At 46.1% G+C, this 18230-nt stretch overlaps 2 protein-coding genes across 5 annotated transcripts; both read right to left on the bottom strand.

Moving 5' to 3' along the window:
- Window positions 1–660: 660 nt before the first annotated feature.
- On the bottom strand, window positions 661–18150 carry LOC118092317 (GTPase IMAP family member 9-like). Of its 4 annotated transcripts, none has more exons than XM_088654421.1 (5): window positions 18069–18145; window positions 15902–15955; window positions 7488–7599; window positions 4916–5069; window positions 661–1550 (listed from the first exon to the last, which is right to left on the bottom strand). In XM_088654421.1, exons 4-5 carry the CDS (start codon window positions 4923–4925, stop codon window positions 868–870), a joined length of 693 nt encoding a protein of 230 aa, XP_088510547.1. In that variant the 5' UTR covers window positions 4926–5069; window positions 7488–7599; window positions 15902–15955; window positions 18069–18145; the 3' UTR covers window positions 661–867. The 4 variants fall into 4 exon arrangements, with proteins under 4 accessions (XP_088510547.1, XP_034986142.1, XP_088510546.1 ...); XM_035130251.3 differs by having other exon boundaries at window positions 4916–4981; XM_088654420.1 differs by lacking the exon at window positions 7488–7599 and having other exon boundaries at window positions 4916–4981; window positions 18069–18150.
- On the bottom strand, window positions 13574–18154 carry LOC118092315 (GTPase IMAP family member 7-like). The gene is made up of 3 exons (XM_035130249.3): window positions 18069–18154; window positions 15902–15955; window positions 13574–15065 (listed from the first exon to the last, which is right to left on the bottom strand). The coding sequence occupies exons 2-3, from the start codon at window positions 15918–15920 to the stop codon at window positions 14377–14379; spliced, it is 708 nt and encodes a 235-aa protein (XP_034986140.1). The 5' UTR covers window positions 15921–15955; window positions 18069–18154; the 3' UTR covers window positions 13574–14376.
- Between the last annotated feature and the right edge of the window lie 76 nt (window positions 18155–18230).

The raw sequence follows: 18230 nt of genomic DNA, 5'->3' as shown, positions 1-18230 counted from the left end.
CTGCAGAGCCCTGGACCCGTCTTAACCCTTCCTGTTCCTGATTTAAACTCCCAGACTTGCTGCTGCTCTCCCATCTGATGGAAGTAAGCAGAGTGGGCTGCTCTCTGCAAGCCCTCTCTCTTATATATATATATATATATATATATATATATATATATATATATATATATATAATTTCTTAGTTTACAAAAGTATGTAAATCGGATCAACCAAAGGCCTGGTAGGCGCCAGGCAAACTTCCCTGGGGAGAGCTGGAATTCGGGAGGCAGGGAGGTGCTGAGTGCAAAAGAACTTCACCTGGAGAAAACCTTCCAACTCTGATATCTCATTACCAATCTTAAAACCACGGAGCCACCTGGGATGAACAGAGATATCGGATTCTTATCTCATTATGCATGATCTAGCTTTCTTTTGTGCCTCATTATGCATGATCTAGCTTTCTTTTGTGCCTTGCTTCCCCCCCCCCCCCGCAGGACCAATTGCAGTCATCAGCAGTCGTTAACAGCCATCAACAGGTTCACCACTCCTATCAGCCCATCACCCATTCCCACCCCCCCACCCTCTGAATATACATAAGGGTCTGGTTACTTCCGTCTCAGTGTATCTGAAGAAGCGTGCATGCACACAAAAGCTCATACCAAAATAAAAACTTAGTTGGTCTTTAAGGTGCTACTGAAGGAACTTTTTTATTTTGCTTCGACTCAGACCAACACGGCTACCTACCTGTATTTTAAATTGGTATTGTTATAATGAGGCTATTATTGGATTGTAATTGAAAACTGATAAAAATTAGTATTTTTTAAAAAAAGAAAGAGTTGGTGGACAAACATATCTCCATCCTTGACTCCCTACTCCTCACTGCTGATATTATATAATGTTACACCAACGGCTGTCCTTTGGCCTCTCTTTTTGCTTCTCCTTTGGCCTGTCCTTTTCAAATTGTTCTTCAGTGTACATTGGTGTTCTGCCATTGAGTGCCACCAACTTAACAATCATCTCAATGAGCTCCTTCACCTGACTCTCCTTTTCTTCTTCATCAGCCACATTGTTAAAAGCAATCAATCGTCTTTCGGACATCTCAATCAGATCCTTCAGGTGCCCCTCAGCATCTTCTAATAACTCCTCTAAAGTTAAACGATTCTTAGCTAACTCATCTTTATGGGTGAATAAAAGAATCAAATACTTCTTTCCTTCATCCTTGAAGAGGCTTTTCACTTTCTGAAATGTTTCCTGGTCCTCCTTTGTGATCTTGCCCGCTTTTATCACGACGAGGATGGCGTGAAATCCAGGAGAGACCATATCAATGCAATCTTTAAGATCTTTTTGCGTGAAGCATTCTTTATATGTTGTATCAAAGAACCCAGGTGTGTCAACAACAACAATTCTCCTGCCACCTACAATATCTTCTTTTATTACGCATTTCTTGGTTGTTGAAGCAAGACTATAAGTGCTTTTAAATTTCTCAGCCCCCAGGATGGTGTTTCCTGTTGCGCTCTTCCCAGATCCGGTTTTGCCAATGAGCAGAATTCTCAATTCTTCGTCTGGTCTGACTAAACAAGAGATAAAACATACCATGTCAGCAAAGTTCCTGAGACTAGCAAAAAAAAAAAAAAGGCTTACAAATGTTTCATAGGTGTGCTACTCATTAGTTACCTAATTTTTATTTTTATTTTACAAGAAAGGTGATTCTGAGTAAACGTCAAGAGGAACTTTCTGGCGCCAAGAGCTGCTCGACAGTGAAATGGGCGCCCTTGGAAGGTGGACTTTCCTTCCGTGGAGATTTTTAAGCAGAGGTTGGCTAGCCATGTGCCATGGATGCTGTAGTTGCGATTCCTGCATTAGAGGGGGTTGGGCTAGAGGACCCTTGGGGTCCCTTCCAATTCTGCAATGCTGTGATTCTATTGAAGATACAAGGGAAATTTCCCACCCCTATTTCTCTTGCCAGTTGAGGGTGCACAAAAAAATGTGTCTGGATGGATCCTTCCAGGGGGCACCCTGGCCACAGTTTCTACCCTCAGCATGATCCAAGGAGAAGACGTGTTTGTGGCCACCTTGAAGCCATAAGTAGCACTCCAGAGATTTGTGGTGGCCTTGCATGTCCTGCCCTCCTGGAATTGAGCCAAGACTTGCTGGAAGTTTCCCATTAACTTTTATTGAGAGAAAGCTTTGGCATTTCAGGCAATGCATATAGACAAGGAGCATTCTCTCGGGCGCTCACTGCTCCTTCCTAGGTGTCGCCCCCTCTGCTGTCTGCGTTTCTCACTCCTTCTTGATCAAGGGGATGCGAGTGGCATCTCCAAGGTTTGCCCCTGTTCCTCCTCTGAGTGCACAGAGACGGTCTCCCTTCCATGCACATCCTTCTCCCCGGAAGAAACTGGCATGAGCGGTGGGGAAAGGGGACAAGCCTGCTATGGGGAGTGCATGGATAAGAGATCAAGGGGTGCTTGCCTCTTCCTCTCCTCATTGCTATTCCCTGACTCTCTCCCCACTACTGGAGACCCCTCTCTGCGATTGCCGTCTTCCCACAGACCCTCCCAAGTGTCCCTATTTTCCAGGCCAGTCCTGGATTTACAGAAGCCACCCCAGTTTCTCATTTGATCCCAGAATGTCCTGCTTTTCCTTAAAGGTAAAGGGACCCCTGACCATTAGGTCCAGTTGTGACCGATTCTGGGGTTGCGGCGCTCATCTCGCCTTACTGGCCGAGGGAGCTGGCGTACAGCTTCCGGGTCATGTGGCCATCATGACAAAGCCGCTTCTGGTGAACTAGAGCAGCAAACAGAAACGCCGTTTACCTTCCCGCTGTAGCAGGACCTATTTATCTACTTGCACTTTGACGTGCTTTCCTCAGGATGTCCCTATTTTCATCAGAGAAACATTGGAGGGTATGGAGGTATCCGACCCCTGAGCCAAGGAGATAAGTAACTAGACAACCTTAGAAAACATCTGAAAGCAGCCCAGTGTAGGGAAGTTTTTTTTATGTCCACTGTTTTATTGTGTTTTTATATATGTTGGGATGTATGGAAAGATATGGAGCTCCCGTACACCCCAGGTAGTGTGGTTGCTGACCTTGAGCCAGACATCCTGGAGAGTGAAGTCAAATGGGCCTTAGAAAGCACTGCTAATAACAAGGCAGGTGTAGCTATCTACCGTAGGGCACCTAACAGACCCTATTAAAACCTTTAAGGGTGCCTTTTGGCCCCCTTACTATTCAATTCCTTTCTAAATAACCTAGTAAACACTCTCAATAACCCCAAACTCCATCCCCCGAAGATAGCAACTCGGCATATCACAGTTCTGCTACCTGCAGATGACGCAGTAATAACCTTTAGAACCCCTGTATGGCTCAGAAGAGCTTTAAGAAAACTTGCAGCCTATTGTGAAATTGAGTGCCTTAAAATAAATTATCAGAAGACCAAGATCATCGCTTTTGGAGGGAAAACCAAAGCTCAGAAGCTGGGAACTCCAAGGTCACAAATTAGAACAAGTTTTGAGCTATAAGTATCTAGGAATGGCGATCCAGGCCTCCGGATCCAACAAAATCCATATAAATTCCATCGGGAGTGTCAGGGAAAGATATGCAAACTGCATCCTCAAATTTGTTAGAACTCAAGGGCCTTTTTTGTCCTTGAGGCCCTAAAACTATATTAGGCCAAACCTTTATGGATCCTTCTTGGGCCCGTCATCCTCTTCCTTCACTTCCCTTGAGAGAGTTCAATCCATAGAATCATAGAGTTGGAAGAGACCACAAGGGCCATCCAGTCCAACCCACTGCCAAGCAGGAAACACCATCAAAGCATTCTTGACATATGCCTGTCAAGCCTCTGCTTAAAGACCTCCAAAGAAGGAGACTCCACCACACTCCTTGGCAGCAAATTCCACTGCCGAACAGCTCTTACTGTCAGGAAGTTCTTCCTAATGTTTAGGTGGAATCTTCTTTCTTGTAGTTTGAATCCATTGCTCTGTGTCCGCTTCTCTGGAGCAGCAGAAAACAACCTTTCTCCCTCCTCTATATGACATCCTTTGATATATTTGAACATGGCTATCATATCACCCCTTAACCTTCTCTTCTCCAGGTTAAACATGCCCAGCTCCCTAAGCCGTTCCTCATAAGGCATCGTTTCCAGGCCTTTGACCATTTTGGTTGCCCTCCTCTGGACACGTTCCAGCTTGTCAGTATCCTTCTTGAACTGTGGTGCCCAGAACTGGACACAGTACTCCAGGTGAGGTCTGACCAGAGCAGAATGCAGTGGTACTATTACTTCCCTTGATCTAGATGCTATACTCCTATTGATGCAGCCCAGAATTGCATTGGCTTTTTTAGCTGCTGCATTACACTGTTGACTCATTTCCTCGTATCAAGAAACATAAGAAGGGCCTTTACTCTACCCAGAAGCTCGGCCTTGCCCGCTCCGGTTTTGGAAGGAGCATTTGGAAAAGTCCCGTATGCTTAGAGACTTTGCACCTGCCCGTTAGGGGAAATAGGAGGCCCCAAACATTTATTTTTTAGATGTCCCTTTTATGACGAGGTATGCAGAGATACCATTGACCCCCCAGCTGGTGAGGCCTGCTGACCTTCCGGATAAGTCTAAACTCAACTTTCTCCTCTTAGGCAAAGACCACAAGACGACCTGGATGGTTGCCAGATTCTGCACACAGATTTGGAGACGCAGAGCACCCCCCGAAATAAATTAGTTCACTAGGAAAACAGTCGAAGTCGGCCTCCAGGGCGTCAGGGCCAATTTGTATGGTAGCCCAATTTTTTAGGTCTTTATGTGTTTATGCTCTTATCTTAGATTTTAATCTTTAAGCTGTTGTTGTACACTGCTTTAAATGTGTATTTTATTCTTGTGAAAGCTGTCCCAGTTGTGCTTTTTGAGCTGGTCTTTGACCGTAATAAATTATGACGATGACTCACCTTGGGCCATGCTGCCTGTTGCAGAAAGACAAGTCGCCACTCAGGGTTCACAGCAGTCCAGAAATCCTGCATTAAAAACACCAACAGTCATTTGCAGAACTCCTGGGGGATTCTCAGTGTTGAAGAACTCAGTTTCTCTCCGGGGACTCCCCTCCTTAGCCAAAAACAAAGTTTGGGGAATATTGAAATAGGTCCTCTTTGATACCTAAGACTGGAAGCTAAGAAAATTGTAGCAGGAAGCAAGGATCTTGGGAGGGGTCTAAATCCAAAAAGGAACCATAGAAATGGAAAGAACCAAATGATTTCACCAGAGAATGCCCCTTCTTCATTCTAGTCAGTTTCACAAGAAGATCAGATCAGTCACCCAATCCAGTCACTTTCCCTGTGGGGGTCAGTAAGCTTGGCAGGCTGATTTTCTGTGTTTCTTAATTGTAATATTTTACAACAGCAGAACAACAAACAGAGGAGGAGGAGGAGGAAGAAGAAGAGGAAGAGGAGGAGGTGCCTGCAAATCAGAGCCAGAGGACTTACAACAGACATCCCCAGACTTCGGCCCTCCAGATGTTTTGGACTACAATTCCTATCATCCCTGACCACTGGTCCTCTTAGCTAGGAATCATGGGAGTTGTAGGCCAAAACATCTGGAGGGCCGCAGTTTGGGGATGCCTGACTTACAACCTTACAGGTTTTCAGCCAGAACCCACACACCTGTACTTTAATGTCACACCGAAGAGGGAGCAAGCTTGTTTTCTACTGCTCCAGAGGGTAAGACCCGAAGCAGTGGATTTGATTTAGAAAAAAAAAGGAGATTCTGACTAATCCTTAGAATGAACTTTTGGTAATAATTATAGGAATATATGCACCAAATGAAAAGAAATCAGAATTCAATAAATTACTAGAAGAAAAAATGATGGCTTACGACAGGCATCCCCAAACTTCGGCCCTCCAGATGTTTTGGACTACAATTCCCATCATCCCTGACCACAGGTCCTGTTAGCTAGGGATCCTGGGAGTTGTAGGCCAAAACATCTGGAGGGCCGCAGTTTGGGGATGCCTGGCTTACGTAGAAGAGAAAATCATTTTTCTAAGACGTTGAAATGGAGTAACTACCCCTGTGCTGTATAAAATCTCAAGAGTAGGTGGAAAAGAGGGGAAACTCCCCCAGAGCTTTTTCCAAATGATAAAAAACTTTGAGCTAAGTGATGTATGGAGATTCAAACACCCCATGGAAAAGGACTTTCTCAGAGTCAAACCAATCAAGCAAGCAGAATCAATGCCCTGTAGATTTCCAACGTACTGTTAGCTAGAATAGTCAAAATGGAGATCCATCTGAGAACAATCTCAATGTTAAAACTAAGATGGGAAAGGGGGGGATTACTAAGATGGAAATTCTGTTAAATGATGAGGAGATATTACAAAAGGCCGAAAAGATCTTAAAAGGGTTTTTGGATTCAAAAAAACCAGAAGCCTTCCTGTTAGGCATTATGTCCACTAAAATCCAAAAAAACTTTAGAACCATCTTTATGTACGCAACCACGGTCACCAGAATTCTGGTAGCAAAAAATTGGAAAGGTGACTTAATTCCTACAAAGCTTGACTGGCAGGTGGAGATGATAGAATACCTGGAACTTGCAGAAATGACTGGGAGAATAAGAGGAAACTCTAATCAGAAAGTGAGCCAAGAACGGACAGTATTCAAAAATATTTAAAACAATATGGTGAAAATGCAAATCTCCTACAGGTATAGATTGAGTCTTGAATCTTAAATAAATTATACAAGTAAAAAAAATTCTTGATTGTAATAGATATAACAGGGAGTGTGTATAGGTTAAGAATATTTAGAAAGCACAACGAGGTGAAACAGATGTCAAAAATGTGGTGATGTTAGATTATGTGTAGTCAGTTAATGTTTAGTTGTCATTGTGGTATTGATTTTGTCTGTTTGTCTTGTATGTTTTGTAACAACAACAACAACAACAACAAACAACTTTCTGAAGGCAAGAACTCTTTGATGGCGGAACAGACTCCCTCAGAAGGTGGTGTAATCCCCTTCCTTGTATGTTTTTAAACAGAAGCTGGGGGGCCATCTGCCGTGGATTATTTAGATGTGATTTCTGCATTGTGGGGGTTGGACTAGATGGTCCCCTGGGGTCCCAACTCTGCAATTCTATGGTTCCTTGTGTACCACATTGCCTGGAACAGTCTGGGAATCTCAGGGAGGCATTGCATCTCGCAGGAAGAAGGAGAAAGGACCTAAGCGGTGGCTGTGCCTTTTTGGAGGTAGGGTGTTTGTGGAGCCTTTGCCACCTGACTTCTCTCTCACACACCTCCAAAAAGGGGTGAATTCTTGGCATGGATTGTGCCCCCCTTTCCCCTTCCTTCTAGAGCATCACCCAGGAGGGCAGACTTTGCCTCCAACCACCAACCGTCCCTACAAAACCAAGTGCGGAAGGCGCATTGTGGCATTTGCAAAATATTTTCCCACCCCCCCAATCCCCCTCCCCATTTCCTTCTGCAGGAGGGACCCCCACCTCTGCTTAATTCCACCAGAACAGTGGGGTGTTTTCACTACCTTGACTTCTGCTGGGCAGTTTTCTCAGCCTGGAGGTCTTCCTGGTCTGGCTGTTTCTCTCTGCAACTTCAGGCAGCCTCTGGCTCTCTCCGTTCCTCTCAGAGTTCTGAGTCTGACGCAGGTTTTGAGTGCACAGTAATAGCCGAAAGTGAAAGTGTTTTCTTCTCAGTTGATTCATCCAGTTACCAAGAGAACACACCTCACAACAGCAGAAAGCCAGTTGCCACCGGAATGCTATTCCTTTCAAGATGCCAGACCACACCTGGTCAGACCACACCTGGAATCCCATTCTGGGCAATAGAATTTAAGGAGGATGTTGACAAGCTGGAAGGTGTGCAGAGGAGGGCAACCAAGAGGATCAAGGGTCTGGAGACCAAGCCTTAGGGGGAACAGTTGATGAGGTTGGGGATGTTTAGCCTGGAAAAGAGGAGACTGAGAGGAGATAGGAGAGCCATCTTCAAATATCAAAAGGGCTGTCACATGGAAGGGGGTACAAGTTTGTTTCCTTCTGCTCTGGAGGGTAGGACTAGAACCAATGGCTTCAGGTTATGAGAAAGGAGGTTCTGACTAAACATGAGAAAAAACTTTCTGACAGTGAGAGCAGTTCAACAATGGAACGGTCTCCCTTGGGAGGTGGTGGACTCTCCTTCCTTGGAGGTTTTTAAGCAGAGGTTGGATGACCATCTGTCAGGGATGCTTGAGCTGAGATTCCTGCATTGCAGGGGGGGGGGAAGTGTCAGGGGTTCTTGCGACTACTCCAGAGTAACGACGCTCCACACGCTTGTCTTTAAACAATATTTTATTGGTGCACTCTATTTACAGTAAGACAGGTGTGGAAAACATGTCTGCTCATTCCGATGCAGAATCCGGCACTGCCTCCCCCCGTGACTTCCGCCAACATAAGAGTCTCGGTTCAGTGAACCTCCTTCCCCTTTTTCTCCTGCGTAATTCCGGAACCGGAGGAAAGGGTCTACGCTCCATGCTTTCCTTCTCCCCCCTTTCCCCCTCTATTTCCTCCCTCCTGTGTAGCCGGGGCTCTCCCATGCTGCCAGAGCCCTGGCACTCTCCCTCCACTTCCTGACAGGCTTCCTCAGCATCTTCGCTTTCATCACTGCTTGGGGAGGGGCTACTTCTGATGCACGGGGGAGGTTCTCTATACTGTCTCCCCCTTACAGGTGGGCTAGATGACCTTTGGGGTGTCTCTTCCAACTCTACGATTCTATGAATTAGCTTTCTACTCTCCTTTCTGTTAAATCAGTGGTTCCCAACAGGTGGTCTGCGGACCCCCAGGGGTCCGCGAGCTATGCCAGAGGGGTCCGCAAAATGCTATTAGAATAAAAAATATATTAAATATATTTCGTATGATAACAGATTTTTTGTTTTGGCTGCTTCCTGCATGAGCAGAGTCTAGCGCAAAACTAGAATTAGAGGCAGTAGTTCTGCTGTATGCCGTTAGGTGGCGCTTTACAAACACTACTGTTTTGCAAAGTGGCAGCGCGCGCATTCTACTAACGCTCACCTCCCCCAAGATGCTTTGCGCGCGTCGGCTTCATTTGTGCGCTACTGCGCAGGTACCCTGTCTTCTCTATTCCCCTCCCTCCTCCCTGGCACGCGCTGCCTCTTTGCAAAACGGATTTCAGAGTGAAAGTTTCAAGTTTGGAACCTAATATTTCAGAAATAATGGACTCAAAGGACAGATTTAACTCATCTCAACTGTATACTGATGGAGTACTCTGTTGTAACTGTAAAAAACGTATAAATATAAAATATAAAAAGACTCTTAATTTGGCTCTCACTTTTTAATTTTAGGATTAGGAATTAATGGGGGTCCTTGTCACAATAGCGGCTCGGTGAGGGGTCCTCGAGAAAATTTTGTTGGGAACCCCTGTGTTAAATGATCCAAATTGCCCGCCCTTTCTTGGGGCTTACCTCTGTGGCTTTCAGCTAGTTACCGCCTGTGCCAGTATGGCCTGAGATCAGGACAATTTCCCCAGGCTAAGCTTGCCTGGTGCACGCTGGAAAATCCAGGATTTCCTGCCAAACCACACAGGAGAACCACTAGCCCCACGTGGGGCGCCATCTGTTAAAGAAAACTCTGGATTGAGAGACTAGTCAACAGCCCAGCTTGTTGGGGTACAAGTCCCCCGTGGGTCCATGTGGTCAGTAAAAGAAGGAAATTCCAGCCAAGAAATTTGGAGCAAAACAGCAGTCAGTAGATTTAGATCCTTTATTGTTGCGCAACAAGCGAACCCTGAACAAAGGGCGACATTGACTTTTAAAAGTTCCCACCATATCGCAGAATACAGTTCAGACACCACCATCAATACACCATTGCTACATCACTAAAACATCAGAAAGGGGAGGGTTATACACAATTAACATAAACAGACATGCTGGGTCAAGCCCCCAAGAACAAGATTAACATAGGCTGTTGTTGTTGTTGTTTAGTCAGAGCACGCCAGGCACTCCTGTCTTGCACTGCCTCCCGCAGTTTGGTCAAACTCATGTTCGTGGCTTCGAGAACACTGTCCAGCCATCTCGTCCTCTGCCGTCTGAGACGAACCTCCCTCCTCTATTACTAACAGTGTGCTGAAGGAATTCAGTTATTGTTCAAACAACCCACTATTCCTTCTTTCTCCCAAATAAACTCCCTGTTTTTATATGGGTTTGCTAGTACATAGAGTACAGTTCCAGCTTTCCAAATAACGTGGCTCTGTGTCCTTAAAAACTCCAGGCAAATATTACAGGAACAATCTTGTGCCCTCAGTAAGGTTTCCCTCTCAACTCAGGTTCACCTTAGCAGCTGTTTGCCTCAGCACTTTAGCCTCTGCAAGGCACTCTTTCCCTCCACTTGCCTCCTCTGGGCGTGACTTTGAGATGCAAACTATCCACCTCCTCCTCAGGCTTAGTTTTATCTCCCCTCTTCAGTCACCACCTTTTTGAGTTCAGATACGTTGCTGGAATAAGGAGGAACATCCAATTTGACACAACATAGATGAAAGCTTTATTTAACTGGAGAACATGTATATTTCTTTATGGTTTCATTTGTTTAAACCAGCGTTTCTCAACCGCTGTTCTGCGGCACACTAGTGTGCCGTGAGACGCTGACTGGTGTGCCGTGACGTGCGGTGACGAGAAGGGCGATTGTCGCCCGCAATGGACCGGGCTGCCAGGGGCGCCGAGCCGCTGCGCCCGCAGCAGTCGTCCGGCGCCCGCGTCAGTTGCGCCCGACTCCCGAGCCGTGCGGCGGCTGAGGCGCCCGTCATCACAGCCACGCTGTGTGGGAGGGGGCAGGGGCTGACGCTGACACTCCCGACGTTCGGGAGTCCTTTGCGCATGCGCAAAGCGCAGCTGTGGACTCCGGCGGTTTCTCCCAAACGTCGGGAGTCGTCCAGCGCTCTCCATACGGCCGCGAGGCGCCCGCCGGAGTCCGCGCTGTGTGGGAGGGGGCAGGGGCTGACGCTCTCATGGTCTCCCGACTCTGCCAGCCAGGTCTCCTTCTCCCGACGTTGGCAGCCCAGCGCAGCTCACGGGGCGCCCAGGGGCCGTCAAGGCAGGTGCTCGGCTCCCGCCGGCGGCCCTTCTCCCGCCATGGCTGCCGCCACGCACCCGGCTGGGCTCCAAGCAGGCGGCCGCGGGGCGGGTGTGTCGCTGGGTCCGCTCCTCCTCCTCCTCCCTCGGCGGGGCTCTGAACTCCGTGTAGGTGTGTTTAAACTTTTATTGATGAAAAGTAAACTCTTCAGCATAAGTCTGTCATGATATTAACACGTATTTTCATTTTAGGCAGGCTAAATCATTTCGATTAATGACACAGCACTTCCTGTCGAGAATCCCAGCAAAACAATTTTGCATAGGTGTACGCCACACATTTCATTAAAGTGCGCATCCAGGGAATTCCCCCCCCAAAAAAACCCCATTTATTGAGTACATAATCATAAAAGGACATCATTTTTATTCATCAAACTAATGAAACAAAAGCTTCACTATTTCTTTTAAATTAACAACCAAACTTTAAAAATACAATTTTAAGTGAGAGACAAATTACTATCTTTTTGGCAAGTGTTTCTTACAGTCATAATTATATAGTCAATATAGGGCGGCACAGAGTTAAATTTTTTAACTTTTTTAATGGTGGTGTGCCTCGAGATTTTTTTCATGGAACAAGTGTGCCTTGGCCCCCAAAAGGTTGAGAAACACTGGTTTAAACTCTTAGTTCATCATCTTCTTTTCACATAACACAGACTTGTTAATACAGCTCCTGCATTCCTCTCTAACACTCTGCTCTCAACTGCCAACTGCCAACTGCCAACTGCCAATTCCCAATTGCCGTTTAGAATGCCCTCTAGCTCCGCCTCCCAGGGAACGCCTGCCTATAATGGGAGTGATAGATTAACTCATGGTGAACTGGAATAATCATCAGGCACTATTCCGCCACACCGTCCCCTTCTCCTTGTGCCCTCCATCTTTCCCAACATAGGCTAACACCGCTTATTTGCCCACCACCCAAAGTACAATAGAACTTCCCTTGCATATCTAGATCCTGGGGCAAGTCCAGTGATGGGATTTAGCTTTCCTTGGCTAAAAATAAGCTCAGCAATTGTCACCTCTGGGCATTTCCTGGGAAGGGAGGAGTGTATGTGTCTGAGAGATTATGGTAGAAGGTGGTACGGTAGGGAAAAGAGTCATTTTTCCAAGAGCAAAATGGCATTGGAATGGAGGAAATTGGCAAAGGGGTTGATTTTTTATGATTTATAAAGCTAGGTATCTTCCCTGAGCTGTCAAGTCGAAAGGATACATTCAGGCATAATATTCGTAACATTTAATAACTTTAAATATGCCCCCCCGTAATTTCCGTAACAACATAAATTCCTGTATACACTTCAGATATATGCATGTGAAATAAGGTTTGCGTGCAGCATAAACAAAACATAACTTGTGAAATGAAACTGCGAGATCTCTGCTGTGCTGTTGTGCAAAGTGGAGCAAAACCGCTGTGTTGTTTTGCTTGCAAAGTTGAGCAGAAAATAGAAACGACTGATATGAAAAACAGATTGCTCTTCCTGCCTATTGGGGTTTCCCACACTAGGCAGGGTGTTCTTTCTAAAGGGGCAAATTCTCAGAAATGGTCCTCAGCACATAGCTTTCACTTTCGCTGTTTACTCCAATAGTTTCCCTGCAGAGTTGTCCATCCTCCTTGATCATTTGGCCTGCCCTTTTCTGAACCTTCTCCAACTCCACAAGATCCTCTTTGAGGTGAGGTGGCCAGAACTGGACACCAGAACTTGCCTAACCGATAGGGCTGGAGAAAAGAGCTGCTGGTGGAAAGGGGGTCTACATTTCACAGGGAGGCAGAGAAATAATATACTCAGGGGTGGGGAGCATTGGGCCCCCAGAAGTTGTGGGACCACAACTTCCATCAGCCCAGGCAGTCATGGGCAGTGGCCAGGGGTGATGGTATTCAGCAACATCTGGAGAGCCAAAGATTTCCCACATCTGGTTTGCACACACACACACACAGTGTCACTGATCGTTTATTTACAGAGTTAGAGATTATTTATTTGCAAGTATTTATTTGCAAAATAATAATAATAATAATAATAATAATAATAATAATAATAATAATAGGACATGTCAAAGCAATGGAGAACAAGAAAAATTACAAACCCACAGCAAACAAGACAATAATGTCATTTTCTTATAAATTTGCACAACTGAACATGGGGAAGTAATAGACTTAGATGGGAACCCAGAGTCACGCAGTCCACTCCTCTCAATAAAAGCAGGTCTTCTGGGTAATATGGGGGATTCTCAACATCAGGCACAGCAGTGAGGTATCCTTCTCTCAAGCAAGCTCCTCATTTCAGGAGCCCCAACTAATCCAGACAGTCCTTTATTGATTAAAACAAACTCAATCGGGGAGACGACTGGGACAAGTAACTCTCCTGCCTCAGTCTCCATTTTGTAAAATGGGAATCACGGGGAAGTGGTATCTCTAAGAAGATTATTCTGAGGGTAAACACCAAATGATGTTGTTGTGAAGTGGGGTTGGTGATTTCAGCTCTCTTGACATAATATGCTGGAGACAGTTCTCTAGTAACACTTCTTTATTAAAGCAAACAAGACTCAATACACAACAGATGTAAAGCGATTTGAGATGAAGAAATATGTTTCCTCAACAAGCGTACAATGCCTGCCCTTGCCTCTCTCAGTAAAGCTGCCCCTTAGGCTGGGGGGTTTGTTTGGGGTGTTGACAGAAAGGTCCCTCCCTCCTCCAGAAGGCCAGAGGTCGGAGGAGGCAGCCCCCCCTTTGGGTCCAAGATTACATTGGTGGATTTTGCTTTCAAACCACATGTTTGAAAGATATCAGGGGAATGGTGGTCACGGTCCGGGCTGCTTACGAGCGAAGTCCCAGCAAGGAGCATCGGGACCGGGGACAAGACGGTAGGCACGAACGTCCGGAGAGCAGAGGTCCAAGGGTCAAGAAGCACAAGGGAAGAAGTCACAGTCCGAGGGTCAAGGCACAAAGTCACGGTCAAAAGGTAAGGAGGCACACGGCGAGGCTGAGAGTGCGTTGCTGTGGCAAAGAGCTGAGGGGAAATGCTGGCCTTATATCCCCTGCCGGCTCTTGCCACCAGGTGCAGCGAGTACCAAGTGGCCTCACCTGTGCGGCCGCGCCCTGCCTCTCCGGAACAAGCTGAAGAGGATCCCAGTCCTGCAAAGCCCTGGTGGTCCCAGGGCCCGGCTCCTGCACAAACTCCTGACAATGGTGCTCACGTGTTGTTTTTTTCCTTTGAGACTAATAACTGCTCTGAGAAGACAGATTTGCAGAGGACAACAGATGGAGGTGGGGGGGAGGGTTAAAGCACCCCATATGCCAGGGCATACTCTATTAGAGTATGTTACATCGTGTATTAGCAGCTTCTTCCCATTTCATCTCTTCACGTATTTGCCTCTTTATCTTCTCAACCAATTCTTTGTCCACCTCTAGCATGTCTTCAGTGTACCAGGGGGCTGCCTTGTTCCTTTCAACCAGGTCGTCGATTATCCCAAGCAATTCGGCCACCTGATCTTCTCTTTCTTGCCCTTTCGCCCCGTTGTTGAAAGCCAGGCATCTCCCGCCACACTGAGCGATCTGGTTCAGCAGATCCTGGTCTCCCTCCTTCAAGAACTCTGTCAAAGGCTTATCTTCCAGCTCATCCTTCCGGGTGAACAAGATGATCATGTAGTCCTTGGCTTTGCAGCTGAAGATCTTCTGGATCAACCGAGCAACGGCTTTCTCCTCCTTGCTGAAACGAGTCAGTTGCATGACTTGTATGATGACATGGGCTCCTGGGTAGATGTATTTCACGCAGGTCTTGATTTCCTTGGAAGCTGCATCTTCTGGAACATTTGTGTCGAAAAAGCCAGGCGTATCAACCACCACAATTCTCCTACCACCGATGTCAGTGTCCTCTTTCTGACACTTTACTGTCACTGAGGAAGGAGAGATGGCCGACTTAAACCGTTTCTCCCCCAGGATGGTGTTTCCTGTTGCGCTTTTCCCAGCTCCAGTTTTGCCGACCAGGGCAATCCTCAGTTCTACAAGAAACAGGCAAGAGATGGTGGGTGAGCAACTCTTCTGCAAGGTATTGATACCCACTGGACAGCCACAAACCCCTGACCTCCTTGGCTTGGCAGCAGGTGTGGGAGAAAGGCTCTTGCTGACCCCTTTGGATATATATATATATATATCTCCCTAGATTGTAGAAAAAACTGAAGCAGGTATGCTTTCTTTGTACATCTTTTACTGGAGAATTGCATCCAAATGCTGTGATTTGTTTAGGTAGTGCGGATTAGTTAGTTTTGTATAATTAATAATAATAATAATAATAATAATAATAATAATAATAATAAATTGCCTACCCTTCACCTAAGGTCTCAAGATGGGTTACAACAATTAAAGCACAATCTTAAAAGCAGTTTCAGGCAACTTACAATTACAACTTACAATTACAATTACAGAAACAGGGTGTGTCCTATAGACACCTCAAGCTTCAAAAGGCAGAGTAAAGAGGTGTTGTACCTTCAGTATTCCCCAGAAGCTGCACAATGAAGAATCCAGATGTAGCTTAGGTGCCACCACAGAGAAGGTCCTGGGTTGCCACCATCCCTGAACTGTTGAGGGTTGTGGAACAACCAAGAGGACCCCTACCACCAATCGTAGCACCCAAGAGGGTCTGCAGGGAAGGGTGGGGGTCTCTCAGGTATTGGGAGCCTGGGTCATTTCAGGCTTTAAACACCAATGTGAGCACCTTGAATATGGTCTGGAAACAAACCATGAATCAGGCTAATGTCTCTCCCATGCCTACATTGATTCCATCCAACACAGCCCAGGAATCTGGGAGAATGAGATCAAGTCAGGTTAAAGGACTTACCTTTGCTTCCCTCAGCCATATTCAGAAAGAGTCACAAGTCAATATTCAGGCTTTCTAGAGTGGAAGCAAAATGAACAATAGAATCAGCTAATAAGAAGCTTTGTATATTAGGTAGAAATGTGCCCCCCCCCCAAAAAAAGTATAGCTCAATTGCTGTCTGGCTGCTTAGGGTTTACCCAGCTGGTAGAACGAGGGTAGGCAACTTTCCTTTTTAAGATTTTTGCTGTCCCACGATGTGTACCCAATGCAGCCTTGTGTCTAGAGGGAGGTCAACACAAGGTTGCCTTTGAAGAAATCAGTAGGGAGGAGAATGGGCGAGTTTGGTCCACCTGTAATTGGCTCTGCCTCTGCCTATCTGGGGCTCCCTGGCTTCCACCAGCCCAGCTCAGCCCAGTCCTAATGGCCACTGCTTTGAGTCAATGTCCAAAGCTCTGGGTGTCATTTTGGATGTCTGAGCGGAGTGGGAAAATGCATACCACTTTCTAATTCCTTGGCTGAACTGAGAAGGGCATAAAAGACCATTCTCAAGGAAAGAAGCGTTGCCTGTTTCAGGGAAACAAGGGCAGGAGTTATTGCTCAAAGAGGAAACTCCCTTCCCCGCTGTGGTTTGAAAATATTGTCAGACTGTTTTTGCACAGAGAGTGTTTACCAAGGCTCACAACTAGTGAGCTGATTTGGGGATGTGGCTAGTGGGCAATATCCCATTCTCCTCCAAATGAGTTCACTGAATTCATGGATATTTGTGGGTTTGTGTGAGCAGCCCTTATGCCCTAAGCGCTCCCATAACACAGAATCACACCTATGCCGAGGATTTAGTGGTAAACATAGTTTTCTCCATCTGGTGTAAGCTGAAGAGAGTACAGATTGCTGTTACGGTATAAGAGATAGAAGACAGGGTGAAGCAGTGGGGAAGAAATAAAAACGCCATGGAAAACAGGGTGGGAAGTCGACCAAAAAAAAATGTTTTGGAGTGTATATGTTCAACGTTTGAAAATTTAATAAAATAAAATTTAAATAAAACAAACTGCTCAGACATGGAGCTTTAAAGCCCAGCTCTTTTTATGGTGCCTCTTGTCAAAAGCCCTACACCAGTCACCCAAACCCTGCTCAGATGCATTTAGCTACCCACATGGTTGCACCGTCCAGCCTAAGATTACTTTTGAAACAAAAACCCCAAGGTGCATCTCTCTTTGTGCCTCTTGCTTGATCAGCAGGGTTGGCAATTGATCCAGTGATATCAGCTTTTCAGAGTCTGACAACCATTTTTACATCTCCAGCACACACACTCTCTCTCTTAGCACTTAGCATCCCCTTAGTAATACCCTTGCTCTCCCAGACGGTGCTACTGCCCAGTTTGAGAACTACTGCCCTAAATGGCTCGGCCTGCAGTTTGGCAGGCTTAACTTGGCCTGGAGGGGCTCTTTTGCCTGAACATTAGGTCAAAATGAAATAATAATATCACAGATTGTAGAGTTGGAAGGGACACCAAGTGTCATCTAGTCCAACCCCTTGCAATGCAGGAATCTCAACTAAAGCATCCATGGCAGATGGTCATCCAACCTCTGCTTAGAAACCTCCAGGGAAGGAGAACCTACAACATCCTGAGGAAGTTCATTCCACTATCGAACAGCTCCTACTGTTAGAAAGTTCTTCCTGCTGTTTAGTTGGAATCTCCTTTCTTGTAACTTGAAGCCATTGGTTCGGGTCTTACCCTCCAGAGCAGGAGAAAACAAGCTTGTTCCACCTCCCATGGGACAGCCCTTCAGATATTTGAAGATGCCTACCATATCTTCTCTCATTCTCCACTTTTCAAGGCCAAACATCCCCAACTCCCTCAACCATTTCTCATAGGGTTTGGTTTTCAGGTCCTCAATCATTTTGGTCACCCTCCTCTGTGCCCATTCGAGCTTATCAATAGCCTTCTTAAATTGTGACAACCAGAACTGGACACAGTATTCCAGGTGGGGTCTGACCAAGGCAGAATAGAGTGGGATTTTTACTTCCCTGGACCCTATACTTCTGTTGATACAGCCTCACACTGTTGACTCATGTTCAGCTTGTGGGCCACTAGGACCCCTAGATCCTTTTCACATGAACTACTGGCAAGCCAGCTGTCCCCCATAAAGTCAAATATTTTGGCTGCTGCTCACTCCTACCAAATACCTACCTGTGGGTCCGTCAGACGTGCGGGGATCCTTCTTTCTCTGTGTGAGGCTCCTTTTGCCACTCTTGGGTGTGCCTCCAAGCACTGCTGAAGACCAAGTACAGCTCCTCTTAAATTCACCAACCATAGGACAGTTTTATCTCCTCCCTTCCTTTAGTCAACGCA

Source organism: Zootoca vivipara, chromosome 11 (assembly GCF_965207765.1).
Source record: "Zootoca vivipara chromosome 11, rZooViv2.hap1.1, whole genome shotgun sequence".
NCBI classification, from domain to species: domain Eukaryota; kingdom Metazoa; phylum Chordata; class Lepidosauria; order Squamata; family Lacertidae; genus Zootoca; species Zootoca vivipara.
Note: the sequence above shows the minus strand (reverse complement) of the source record. Positions and strands in the feature narration are given on the sequence as shown.